Raw genomic sequence first — 13,412 nt, forward strand, 5'->3', positions numbered from 1 at the left:
CTGCTGCTGGMGGGGGGGGGGGGGGGGGGGGGTTGCCGGGCAACCTCCAGTCGTGGCATGTACTTTAAACTATTGACTTAGCCTTTACCCAGAGGTCCGTGTGTTGTCAGATCTACACAGAGGTGGTGTAGAGTGGATCCTCTGCCATGCCGTCATCTATCTCATCTCAGCTCGAAAGTGATTGGCCTCAAAGGACATGAAAGAGTCCCTGTATCTGTGCTGCTTTGAAAAGGATCACACATCTGGCACAGTGGGAGGTATAATATGTTTTTATATTGCATCAAGCTACAATGAGTTTTTCACCTTGAATCATGTTGAATGTAGACGCTTGATTGAATTAGCATTTTTCCGTAAGTATTGAAAAGGAAATTGCCTACAGCCAAAGTGTGGTGTTCAAAATGGCACACTGTAGCAAAACCATTTTCAACGGAAAATGAAAACAAGTTCTCATTGGATAATTTCACATAACCTTCCTATTTTACTAAGCTTTCTTCCGTTTCGGGCCTTATGAACATGACCCATTAATTCTGCAGATTACCTCTGGTGCAGGGATGTGTAGATGAGTAAATAACTTATTCCCCCACCCACATAAAAACAGTTCTCCCTGTCTGGTTGCAACTGATTGTCTCCATGAACAGTGCAAGGGTTACCTCACCCACCTAAGCAACATCAGAACATTTCTTAGATTCATTACAGCTAGCTATTAATAGGCCACATCTGGCCTGTTGCAATGCACTGATATTGAATATTGCTCAACATGGTCTCCAGATGCTATGCTTAGGTAATTTCCAAATCATACCAGTATAAAACAGATTTCCTTTGTGCCTCATCAAGATAAGTCCAGATTCGCATTGCTCTTATGGGCACAAAACAGCTATTGAAAAATATTCAAGTCCCTGGGGAAGAATGGATCATAATGAACTAATTAAAGAAGGCTTCGAACAAGAAGATGAGTGAAATCTGCATGTGTTGACACTACAGGAAAGAGGAAGTGTCTAGTCCTTTCATTCTATTTGTGGAGACTGATCCATTCTCATGGGCATGCACTGAGCCAGACACTTGTTTGATACTCAAGTCGTGCTATTTGAGGTTATTATGTTGCGGAGAAAGCATAACTTGCTAGTCATTTCATTCTGACATGGCCATTTGGAAACGTCAGTCACAGATTATTGGAGCTTGTCAACATGAACAAAGCTACTGGTGACTTTGATAGTCATGCATTTTCTGTGCTGCTGCAATCCTGCTCCCAATCTCTAAGTGTGTGTGTGTAGTTGTTTGTGTGCTCTGGTGCGCCTGTGGGTTTGGTCGATGTTAAAGTTCATGTACAGAAATGCCATGAAATCTGAGGAATTCCTCATTGTCCTGGGCTTTCAGATCTGATCTGTGTTCCAGACAGTCTTCTGTTGGGGGAGGGTGGAGACAATAATATGGAAATTACATGAATTACCAGACTATCCAACAGATGTGACCCTCACCCCATTCAACATAACTACTCATCTAATAAAGAACATTCAAGAGACAATTACGTGTTTGTGTATATATTGTATGAATTGACAGTTTTTTTTAAATTCTCTATTTGTGAAATGAGATTCCTCAATCCAACTGACAAACTGTTTATTTCAATGGATGGATGATGATATTAGCCATTGAATGTTGCACTTTTGGGGGGGGGGGGGTTAAGAATGTTTCAGATTTGCTTTGGCAGCACAACCTAGATAGCTTGAGTGATAATCATTGAACAGAACTAAACCTCAGGCTAAAAAGAGCAGACTGAGAATCTCCAATCTCTGCTTCTTTAACTTGTCAGAAACAAGCATTTCCTCCTCACTCTCTTGCTCACTTGGACTCAGACTTTGTATACTTTAGGCTACCCTGTCAGTAGCCGGTTGTCAATTCCAATGCCCTGAGTTGCTAAACATATTGACATGTTTCTGTTTCAGCGCCGGCCCCAAAGGAGACAACATCTATGAGTGGAGGTCAACCATCCTGGGACCACCGGGCTCTGTTTACGAGGGAGGGGTCTTTTTCCTGGACATCGCCTTCACACCCGACTACCCCTTCAAACCACCCAAGGTCAGCACCCCTTGCCACACTGACCACAAATGTTTTATAGCTTTAGTGCCATTGTGCTGTTCTCTTCCTCTGTGGAAAACTCTTGCTTTAATGTAATTTCAACAGCTAACATAATTTTCTGGAAATCTGGTGTGCTCCTTCAAGCCTTTACCAGTTCACTGTCCATATTTTCAATTCATTCTTTATTAGCCTTTTCATGAAATGTACCCTGTGGAGTATTTTCGGTTGTTGAGTGGATGTCATTATCAAGTGTATGAAATGTGCTTTTGGATATCTCTTTGTGCTTCTTGGAACCCAATTTCCCTCTCACTTGCTTTCATTTTGAGTTCTGACTCTCTCTCTCTCTCTCTCATTTTGTCTGTTTTCTCCCCCCTTCTTTCATTCTCTCTGAGCTGTGTAAGAACCAGCTCTACTGTTTGACAGCAGACTCAAACAAATAGACAGGCTCAAGCTCTGCTCAGTGTAGCCAGAGGGCTCAAGTGTTTTGTCCCACTGTGATCTGTAGCCAGTCCTTCCGTCACTGTAGCGCACAATACATGCTCCATTGGAGTTTTGCTGTATACTATAGACTCTTACCAGAGCTTTTTTCAAGCCCTTAACTGAAACTCCAGTTTGACAAGCTTGTTGGACAGATTGGAAGTATAAGATTTGGTTGTTAGGGTTAGTGGGGCAGAGAGTGCACCATTGTGGGGTTATTTATCATGTCCTGTTCTCGGTGTGTTCAAAATACCAAGGCTCATTAGAAGTTTCCTCTGCAAGGTCAGGGTCAGTCTGTCCAGATGTTGGTGATTGGAGGACTGGGCCGGTGTCAGGTGTCAGGCCTAAACAGATGTCAGACTCACGGTCAATCAGAAACACGGTAGTAAACTTAACAGGGATGGTTGTTGTACAAAGGTTTGACCTAAGCAAATAAAGTAATGTTGACCCCTTATTTGAATCCCTGTGAAGTCTTATAGGAATGATTGTTTTCTTCTCAAACTAATATGTAATGGTTATAGTGAGATTAGAGATAGGCATGTTTTTTTTCGGGGGCATTTCATGACAATTATAAAGGTTTTCTGCATATTGGTAAATGCACCATGGAAAAGGTTTAGTGTTGGCTATATCAAAGCCTATTCGGGTATTTTTTATGGTATATCAAAACTCTACAGCCGTGTTATAAGGGTTGTCACCATCTTCTCAACAAAGAAATGACATATTGCTGTTTGTTACATTATATTTTGTCCAATTTAGACTATTCCACTGCCAGTATTGCTGCTGAAGCAGGGTTCTAAACTATAAATGCTGTCTTTTCCTGTACTCGCCAGGTAACATTTCGGACGAGGATCTACCACTGTAACATCAACAGTCAGGGGGTGATCTGTCTGGACATCCTGAAGGACAACTGGAGRCCCGCCCTCACCATCTCCAAGGTGCTGCTGTCCATCTGCTCTCTGCTCACAGACTGTAACCCAGGTAAGAAAGAGACCTGTCAATGTCCATATCATGAGCTGCAGTGTTCTCATTTCAGTTGGTAATTCATGACTGATTTTAAATGACATTTTTGAGTTGACACCATCTACACACACAGATGGCGGTAGTGTAAACTCACCGCATGACGAATTATCACCATCTCTGTGTAGATAGTGTAGACTCACAGCATGAAGCATTATCACCATCTCTGTGTGTAGATAATGTAAACTCTCAGCATGAAACATCTACACACAGAGATGGTGATAATGTTTCATACTTTGAACTGTCTGCAGCTCTACTAGCGGAGTTCCAGCGTTCCCTTCCCCAGGGACAGTAGCTCTGTTGCTGTTGAACCTGTTGATGGAATTTAAATGATCTTGAAAAAAAAAAAGCCCTTATTCATCTTTTAATAAAATGTAATAATATGCTCTAAACTCCCAAAAAACATACACCTGTGAAATGCTATTCATTAATGCATGCTTTGATCTGCATCCTTTTTTTGTTGTCATTGCAGCGGACCCTCTGGTGGGGAGCATTGCCACACAATACCTGACAAACAGAACGGAACATGACAGAATAGCCAAGCAGTGGACGAAGAGATACGCCACATAGATCCTCCTGTCTAACTTTTCCACTGTTACCCTTTCCCCCCCACTGTACTTCTCTACCTCTCTCCCCAGCCTTTCAAAGCACACTCACTAAGTGCAATGGTATACCTGTAATCCCCCCCCCCCAAACTTTGTATCTACCTTTTCTTTGTAAAGAACTGTCCTTTGTTCCTTGTTGACTTGAAAGCTTCTTTTTTTTATACAAAGAGTAGATTGGGATTGTATTTTCCAATATCTGAATGTTGGAATTATTGTATTGAAAAAAGACTATTATTCTGATAAGCATTGTCCCTCAACTATACAGTAMGTATCCTTGTTTTCATAGTGGCTCCAGGAACAAAATGCAGATTATATACTCTTTTTACTTTACTCTAGGTTCTTGTGTGTTTTTTAATTTCCTATTCCAGTRATCAATGMTATCTGCATGGAACAGGAGGAAGATTTGCATCAAATGACATGTCATGCTCTTCTACGCTCTCTGGTTTTGTTTGTACTGTATGTATTTTTTCAAACGCTTTTGAGGCAGACCACAGAAATATAGGTCTGCTTGTGAAAGAGGCAGGACTTGTACATTTACTGGCTACTCTGGCATGGCAGGGTGGTTTTGTTGTGCACTTGTATTAATGAAGCACCCAATAAAACACTGGTTGGCTTGTGACTATACTCTTCTGTTCTGTACCTGTGAACCCTCTGTGGTCTGTGACAGGCGTTAAGATGTTAATCTCTGGACCTATCAGCCTTCTGCCTCATGACTGACACACACACACCTGTGCCTGAGCATAAAATGAACTGGGAAATCCAGGGAATCAGTGTAAAATAGACTACAGAAGAAGAAACTGCATCACAGGTCTAGGTTAGAGGTGGYCATGAACCATAGACCATATATGAACCTCTCTCTCACTCTGACTTGGTGACACCATATTCAGTGGTACTCCAAATTTTATCATGGCCCTCGTCCGACGTGCTTTTTCGTGCATCTTTTTTTAATGTATGATATCAAAATGTCATATCAGTCTACGATGGCCTAATGTTGAATGATCCCTGTGCGCCGATTTGCCTTCATTATTGTGAGTGCGCGATATGATTCCACTGCACCCGCGGCACTTCCGTTCCACAGAAGGCGATACGCACTAGCTCCGGCAGTGGGGTGATTCAGACACAAAGGAGGTAATTTGCTACTTGGCTGACGTTACTTTTAATATTGAATAGGTCTCATGATTTATAAAATACATTGACGTTCTCTGAGTGTATTCAACTTGTTTTGTATTGGAAAAGACGGCTAGTTAACGACTCAACAGACACATTTGTGGTGGCACTGCCTGGCTCAGGAAATAAATCTAACGTTAGCTAGCTCAAGCTAGTAGTAACTAAGCTAGTTTCACTATGGTGTAACGTTGTTTGCCAAATAGCTAGCCAACTAACGTTAGCTAAGTTAAATATGTCAATGTTGAAAGGTTGAGGTAGGCGTAAACGTTGATGTAACTACAGTATTTTTGCGAACTTTCTAGCTTAACGTTGGCTAAGGTCTGGGCAGTCAAACGGTCGGTTAATAACGGGGGGCGAGAAAATCAGCAGGTCGGACGTTTTTGACTAGCGTTAACTAGCTAAAATAGTTATGCTAGCCAGCTGTTAATGTCGACTTAGTTAACCAAACCTAGTCCAACCAGCTTGACTTGGCACAAGCAATTGCAAACGTAAACTACTGTAGGCGAACCACTAGCAAACTGCTATAGCCTATTTGCTCCGGGAGACCTGTAACGTTAATTTACACACAAATCAATGTGTGAGATTATTGTTTTAACGTTTCAGGACTCCAGGAGCGAAGAGGCCATAGCAAGTAACTCCAGACCAGAGATATTAGCTAACAAGCTAACATTAATTACTGTGAAGAAGGCCTGAGAATGTTCCCATCAAATGGTGGTTGGCCACACAGACTAACTAACTAGCTGTTGTTCACGACCATGGATCCATTTGTTCCTTCTGGGCGCTTTTAGTATTAGCTGACGGTAAGTTAGCTACATTTTCACATCATTCATGATATATTACATTTGGGGAATAATGGAGGCTTGCCATATCAGGGCTGTCCAACATTGTTTGCTCAACCATCCATAATCACAACATTATTGCCAGAGGAGGGATGGGGGTGGCAGCTAGCCAGTTACCTTTATTTCAACTGAGCACTAGCCAAGCAGCAAGCTGTATGGGACTCCCTAACCCAGTGGTTCCCAACCAGGGGTACTTGGCCTATCCACAGAGGGTACTTGAAGACTCATGAGACCATAGGCCTACTGGTAAAATGCACATGAGGGGGTACTCTGGGCAGAGCAAAATTCTGTTGGTGGTACAGTGACCGAAAAAGGTTGGAAACCACTGCCGTAACCTAACGTAGCAGGTGTAAAAGAACACGCCTGGGTGCACTTCCCACATCCGGTTTTCAGCAGAAAAGGAAGCTAGGTTGAGTAAGCTGTATCCCCGAAAACCAGATGCATCAGGTTGTTGGCATCTCCGCTAAGCCTAGGGACTCCCTAAAAACATGCCACTTCGATACAGCTACGACCGGAAGTGACTTTTCCTAGCATGTTAGGAGAGCATTTTCACTAAACCTTTTCCTAACCTTAACCTAATTCTCCTAACCGGCTATGTTAATTCTCCTAACCTACTGCGTACGTTCTCCTAACCTGCTACGAAAAAGTCACTTCTGGTCGTAGCTGTGTTGAAGTGGCTTGTTTTTAGGTAATCTCAGCAAGCTATGTTGAGGTAGCTATTTTTCCTAGAACGTCAAAGGTGCTCTGTCATAACTGTAACGTTACTTAATTTTGCAATACCTTGAAAGCAATTAGATTTGTCTAAGCTACTGTTTTTTTTTCTTCAACTGCTGCATCACAATCACATTATAGGTTCCTTCTAATTTCTTGTCCAAACCGGTATGTCGGATAAGGATTCGTGTGTCAGCACCAGCTCTTCGTCTTCTTCCTCTAATCAAAACAAACCGAAGGACACACCTTGCAAGAAACGGGAGAGCAAAGCCAGTATGAGCAAGACCTCCAAGCTGCTATCCACCAGCGCAAAGAGGTAACACACCCAAACCTCATGAAATGTTGTCACACACAACACCAACAATGTGACATTTAGTCAGAGGGGTGGGTTAATCTCCTAGATGATTGTAGCTAGCACTAAGATATTCTCTGTACTTTATTTGTTTCAAAATATTCTAGCCTCACTGTATTGGACCAAAATATCTGTGCCATTTGTTTACCTTTGGAAGTCCATGGCTGAGAAAACAAAGATGTGTAAGGTATGGCTGGGCAATCAATGATTGATCTGAAGGCATGTTTGTTTCTGCAGGATTCAGAAAGAGCTGGCAGATATCACGCTGGACCCTCCGCCAAACTGCAGGTTGGTTTTATTTGAGCTCATCTTCTCTTTTCCAATCCGCCCCCAGTGTCTTGCGTATTGCCATGGTCAATACCTACAGGCGACTACAAACAATAATGATTTTACCACTTATTCATAAAGGCTTGCTTTACTTTCTGATTTCTCATGTCCCATATGCTGATAAAATACAGCTGCACCTATTTTGATCAAAATGTTTTGACTTGAAATGCTGGTGGTGTTTATAAATCTACATGAAGCAGAATTTTACGTCTCCCACATTGTGTTGGATCAGCCTTGTAGTCATCACTCTAGATCATTTCCACTACGTGTTCAGCATGTACCAAGGATGAAGGCTGATCTGCTCTGAGGAAATCAATTTGGGTCGCTATACAGAGGCACGTCATCAGGGATTGGTTGTGAATGGAGGCTTCTTTGAAGCTTGAGAGAGAATGTACTGTTCTCTCAAGCAATATAAAGCTGTGTGGTCACCAAGTGAGTACAAACCCAAGGGATAATAGGCTCTAAACAGTTTCAGACAGGTTTTTTGCAGGTGCAGTAGTTTTAAAGGGACAATTGATTCATCCATTTTGGGACTTCTAAATTAAATAAATGTATCCATAACTTATTCTATAACCTTATGAGCTTAGTTCAACTGTTGTACCACATCATAAACCCCCCCCAAAAAAAAATATATATATATATAAGCTTCTTTCTCTGATGTTTGTAAACAAAGTAAATGTTAACAAGCACTATATAGCCTCAAAACATGGTTAAAACTAATGTTTTGAAATCATGGATGGTCTATGAATTTACGTGGTTACATTTCTCTAGCCCTATCCCTCAGCCATTTACCTAAACGGATGAGGAGAATGCTTTAAGGTATTTGTCCCTTGTGGCAATGAGACGAAGTACACACACACACACATGACCCGAGCCATAACAATAACAAAGAACGTGGTCCAGTTTACACCAATTAGGGAGACTGTTCTCCTTTGGTTTTCCGGGTGGGTAACGACAAAGGAGTTGGCTAGAGCACTTACAGATCTGTGGCCAGGCTAATAGTATAACATAATCTGTAACTTTATCTCATTTAATTCCAGCGCTGGTCCCAAAGGAGACAACATCTATGAGTGGAGGTCAACCATCCTGGGACCACCGGGCTCTGTTTACGAGGGAGGGGTCTTTTTCCTGGACATCGCCTTCACACCCGACTACCCCTTCAAACCACCCAAGGTACTGGGCAATCGTCAGCTACCAGTCACTACTTACCCTCTACACTACAAAACGGTCATCTTGGTTTAGTCCCACGCAATAAATGGGACAGATTTACTTAGCATTAATTTTCGTGTTCTTAAGGGTATACACAGCAAAACATGCGACCGGCGATGATCACAGTGTTTGTCATATTGTGCTGCTGGTAAATTGTTGCCACCACAGCAAAAAAGAAAACAAAAAACGAGACTTACTTTCCAGATGCTGTGTGTGTGTGTGTGTGTGTGTGTGTGTGTGTGTGTGTGTGTGTGTGTGTGTGTGTGTGTGTGTGTGTGTGTGTGTGTGTGTGTGTGTGTGTGTGTGTGTGTGTGTGTGTGTGTGTGAGAGAGAGAGAGTCGGGTCATTGCCAGAGAAGGAGGGACCGTAAGGTAGCCTATGCAATTTGATACATAACAAACAACACTAACTAAATATCCAATTTGAAACATAGCTTGGCTAGTTAGCTCACTAGTTAGTTCGCTAGTTTAATTTCATTTGCTAAAAACAAATCCAAACATTTCATAAAAATGTGCTCAAATGAAATTCTATTATATTTGGATTGTTTTGTCACATTTGACAATTTCATTACAATATGGAATTTCTCTTTGAGAATGGTGAAATGAGGATGACTGAATTTCCTCCAGTTTCTAGAACACAGAAGGCAGCATATGTACAGTGCTTACCATCCCTGCGTTTTGCCAGGATTTCCCTGTTGACATGTTGAAGTACTCTCATTAACCAACAGAGGGCATTTGACACCTCCACTTGGGTGCCAGAACAGTCTATAGATGTGATTTTTCTTTAGATATTTTCTGCCTTGTGTGTTTAAATGATTCTGTGAATATAGGTTAGTCCCATATTGAGCCTCAGTAGTTGACGCTTGAATAAAGTCAGCGACGATACCAGTATCGCAATTTATCCATGGCAAAAATGAAAACGCGAAGCAGACCAAACTCTTTGGTCCTCTTTGGTCCTCATCGCACTCTAGCAACTCCTTGTGGCAGGCAGTGCGCCTGCCGGCTGACACTCGGTTGTCAGTTGAATGGTGTTTCCTTCCGACACATTGGTGCGTCTGGCTTCCCAGTTAAGTAGGCGGGTGTTAAGAAGCGAGGTTTGGTGGGTCATGTTTCGGAGGGCACATGACTCGACCTTCACCTCTCCCGAGCCCGTTGGAGAGTTGCAGCGATGAGGCAAGATCGTAATATCATGATAACAACAAAAAATGTAGCCAATAAACCTGCTGTATGTAAAATATTGTGTGATATAGCTTGCAAAATAAATAAATAAATGTGACTCTGGATGACAACGTGATGTTTGTTTCCAACATTAGAGCTGTTTTCCTAAAGAAGTAAAATCTGCTTCGTGTTTTGTGTCCTTGCCACGATACTAACAAGTATTGCAATACTGGTATCATCCCGGCCTTACGTGCTTTGTCTTCTGCCCCAATAAATGTTGATCCACTTTAATAAATAGTTACACTGAACAAAAATATAAACTCAACATGCAACAACTTCAATGATTTTACTGAGTTACAGTTCATATAAGGAAATCAGTCAATTGAAATAATAGTGGCATTTTAATGTCCCCAGCACAAGGTGCACCTGTGTAATAATGATCATGCTGTTTAGTCAGATTCTTGATATGCCACACCTGTCAGGTGGATTGATTTATCTTGGCAAATGAGCAATGCTCACTAACAGGGATGTAAACCAATTTGTAAAAAAACAAAATAAGCTTTTGTGCCTGTGGAGAATGTCTGGGATCTTTTATTTCACCCCATGAAACATGGGACCAACACTTTACATGTTGCGTTTATATTTATGTTCAGTATAGATTTTGATTTAGAGTCTCTAGCCTTGTTATGTTAAATATGCCTATAGCATGTACGTTTTCTACTTTTGTTTTTCCTCAAGGTAACGTTTCGGACAAGGATCTACCACTGTAACATCAACAGTCAGGGGGTGATCTGTCTGGACATCCTGAAGGACAACTGGAGCCCTGCCCTCACCATCTCCAAGGTGCTGCTGTCCATCTGCTCTCTGCTCACAGACTGTAACCCAGGTAAGATATCCATCGGGGAGCCTAACTGGCTTCCTTGTCCCCTTTTACTTGTTTCTCTTCAGATCTGCACCTGTCCCAGGCTGGAAATATGATACCAGAACAAATATTAGTGTTCCTGACTCCTGAGAAGGGTCAAATTAAATCCGCAGGTAACATGGTAAATAACAAATATTGGTCCATTTATTTGGTTTAATTTTGTGCTCAGATGTGGATTACTTTTTATTATGGGTTTCACTTTGAGGCCCACACAAAATGCCTTATATTGCATTTATAATTCCTTATGATACCACTATAAATAAGCTGGCATAACTCATAAGTAGTTATAAAAGGCTTAGAATTCATCACTTGAAGCAGAGGAATTGTTTCAAGATTCACCACCCTCTAACTGTTATTTCCCTCATGTTGTTTTTCACTTTCAGCTGATCCCCTGGTTGGAAGCATCGCCACCCAGTACACGACAAACAGAGCCGAGCATGATAGAACAGCCAAACAGTGGACGAAGCGGTACGCCACATAGGCCCATAGAGCACAGCCGTGTGGGGGGGATTTCTATTTCAGATTTTTAGTACTTTATTGTCTGGTTTATTTTTTGGTTCCTGATTTTAAGTTATCTGTGCAAATATGAAAATAAAGAAAAACAATTAAACAATATGTAATGTCATATATTTTATTACTCTCCGTAGGATACTCCACTGCTTAGCTAATCTCCTGAAATTTAGTAGGCTATCCCTCAAATATAATGCATAAACAGTGCCATTAAAAACATGGATTTCACCTTTCGACAATTCACCTTTTAATATAGAACTACAGTACAGTTGTACCACAATAGCTACAAATCGAAGTACTTTTTTACACAGTTCTGTTGTCCATGCTTATACTTTGAATAGCGTTTACCATGTTATTTTGCAATAACTAATCTCTAATTTGAAAAGCCAATGGAATTTGGTGCTAAAGTAACAGTGCAAGCTCATATACATACCGAGCGTGCTTGGTTATGGTCAGATGAAGGATTAGTGATAAATTGCCTCGACTACAGTGCATTCAGAAAGTATTCAGACCCCTTGCCTGTTTCCCCATTTTGTTACCTTACAGCCTTATTCTAAAATGGATTACATTTTTTTCCCACCCTCATCAATCTACACACAATACCCCATATTTTCAAAGTAAAAACAGGTTTTTAGACTTTAACTTTTTATGAAAATAAATAAATATCACATTTGTATCAGTATTCAGACCCTTTACTCAGTACTTTGTTAAAGTACCTTTTGGCAGTGATTAATCAAATCAAAGTTTGTCAAGTGCGCCGAATACAACAGGTGTAGACCTTACAGTGAAATGCTTACTTACAGGCTCTAACCAATAGTGAGGAGAAAAAAAAGTATGTGTGTGTGTAGGTAAGTAAAGAAATAAAACAACAGTAAAAAGACAATTGAAAATAAGAGTAGCAAGGCTATATACAGACACCGGTTAGTCCGGATTACAGCCTCGGTTCTTCTTGGGTATGACGCTACAAGCTTGGCACATGTTTTTGGGGAGTTTCTCCCATTCTTCTCTGCAAATCCTCTCAAGCTCAGTCAGATTGGATGGGGAGCATCACTGCACAGCTATTTTCAGGTCAATCCAGAGATGTTCGATCGGGTCCTGGCTCTGGCTGGGCAACTGAAGGACATTCAGAGACTTGTCCCGAAGCCACTCCTGCATTGTCTTGGCTGTGTGCTTAGGGTTGTCCTGTTAAGGGAACCTTCAACCCAGTCTGAGGTCCTGAGCAGGTTTTCATCAAGGATCTCTGTACTAGAGGTCGATCGATTTATGATTTTTCAACGGATACCGATTATTGGAGGACCAAAAAAAGCCGATACCGATTAATCGGCCGTTTTTGTTTTTTTGTTTGTTTGTTTGTTTTAATAATGACAATTACAACAATACTGAATGAACACTTATTTTAACTTAATATAATACATCAATAAAAATCAATTTAGCCTCAAATAAATAATGAAACATGTTCAATTTGGTTTAAATAATGCAAAAACAAAGTGTTGGAGAAGAAAGTAAAAGTGCAATATGTGCCATGTAAGAAAGCTAACATTTAAGTTCCTTGCTCAGAACATGAGAACATATGAAAGCTGGTGGTTCCTTTTAACATGAGACTTCAATATTCCAAGGTAAGAGGTTTTAGGTTGTAGTTAATATAGTATTTATAGGACTATTTCTCTCTATACCATTTGTATTCCATATACCTTTGACTATTGGATGTTCTTATAGGCACTTTAGTATTGCCAGTGTAACAGTATAGCTTCCGTCCCACTCCTCGCTCCTACCTGGGCTCAAACGAGGAACACATCGACAACAGCCATCCTCGAAGCAGCGTTACCCATGCAGAGCAAGGGGAACAACTACTCCAAGTCTCAGAGCGATGGACAATTTGAACGCTATTAGCGCGCACCCCGCTAACTAGCTAGCCATTTCACATCGGTTACACCAGCCTAATCTCGGGAGTTGATAGGCTTGAAGTCATAAACGGCGCAACGCACGAAAGTGTCGTTTGAATGAATGCATACGAGCCTGCTGCTGCCTACCATCGCTCAGTCAGAC

The 13,412-nt window shown here is 41.3% G+C and overlaps 2 protein-coding genes across 5 annotated transcripts in view; both read left to right on the forward strand.

The window, feature by feature from the left end:
* ube2e2 (ubiquitin-conjugating enzyme E2E 2) overlaps nucleotides 1-4,238 on the forward strand; it is a 30,464-nt gene extending 26,226 nt beyond the window's left edge. Inside the window, exons 4-6 of the mRNA XM_023980119.2 lie at nucleotides 1,941-2,073; nucleotides 3,381-3,528; nucleotides 4,040-4,238. Coding sequence (XP_023835887.1) covers nucleotides 1,941-2,073; nucleotides 3,381-3,528; nucleotides 4,040-4,137 — 379 coding nt within the window. The 3' untranslated portion in view covers nucleotides 4,138-4,238. The remainder of the gene's footprint in view (nucleotides 1-1,940; nucleotides 2,074-3,380; nucleotides 3,529-4,039) is intronic.
* A 703-nt stretch (nucleotides 4,239-4,941) lies between these two features.
* On the forward strand, nucleotides 4,942-11,471 carry LOC111958833 (ubiquitin-conjugating enzyme E2 E1). 4 transcript variants are annotated; one of them, XM_070437357.1, is made up of 7 exons: nucleotides 5,257-5,300; nucleotides 5,943-6,139; nucleotides 7,031-7,205; nucleotides 7,479-7,529; nucleotides 8,609-8,741; nucleotides 10,673-10,820; nucleotides 11,240-11,471. In XM_070437357.1, exons 3-7 carry the CDS (start codon nucleotides 7,060-7,062, stop codon nucleotides 11,335-11,337), a joined length of 576 nt encoding a protein of 191 aa, XP_070293458.1. In that variant the 5' UTR covers nucleotides 5,257-5,300; nucleotides 5,943-6,139; nucleotides 7,031-7,059; the 3' UTR covers nucleotides 11,338-11,471. The 4 variants fall into 4 exon arrangements, with proteins under 4 accessions (XP_023835891.1, XP_023835889.1, XP_070293458.1 ...); XM_023980123.2 differs by lacking the exon at nucleotides 5,943-6,139 and having other exon boundaries at nucleotides 4,942-5,300; XM_023980121.2 differs by lacking the exon at nucleotides 5,943-6,139 and having other exon boundaries at nucleotides 5,212-5,300; nucleotides 7,461-7,529.
* The last annotated feature ends 1,941 nt before the right edge of the window (nucleotides 11,472-13,412 follow it).

This window comes from Salvelinus sp. IW2-2015, linkage group LG35 (genome assembly GCF_002910315.2).
Source record: "Salvelinus sp. IW2-2015 linkage group LG35, ASM291031v2, whole genome shotgun sequence".
In the NCBI taxonomy this organism is placed as follows: Eukaryota; Metazoa; Chordata; class Actinopteri; order Salmoniformes; family Salmonidae; genus Salvelinus; species Salvelinus sp. IW2-2015.

Excerpts from the sequence above, each read along its gene's own strand:
- LOC111958833 (XM_023980121.2), top strand. The coding sequence starts at position 7,060 with ATGTCGGATAAGGATTCGTGTGTCAGCACCAGCTCTTCGTCTTCTTCC. Across the intron at positions 7,206-7,460 it reads CTATCCACCAGCGCAAAGAG|GCATGTTTGTTTCTGCAGGA; the intron begins GTAACACACCCA and ends ATTGATCTGAAG. Across the intron at positions 10,821-11,239 it reads GCTCACAGACTGTAACCCAG|CTGATCCCCTGGTTGGAAGC; the intron begins GTAAGATATCCA and ends TTTCACTTTCAG.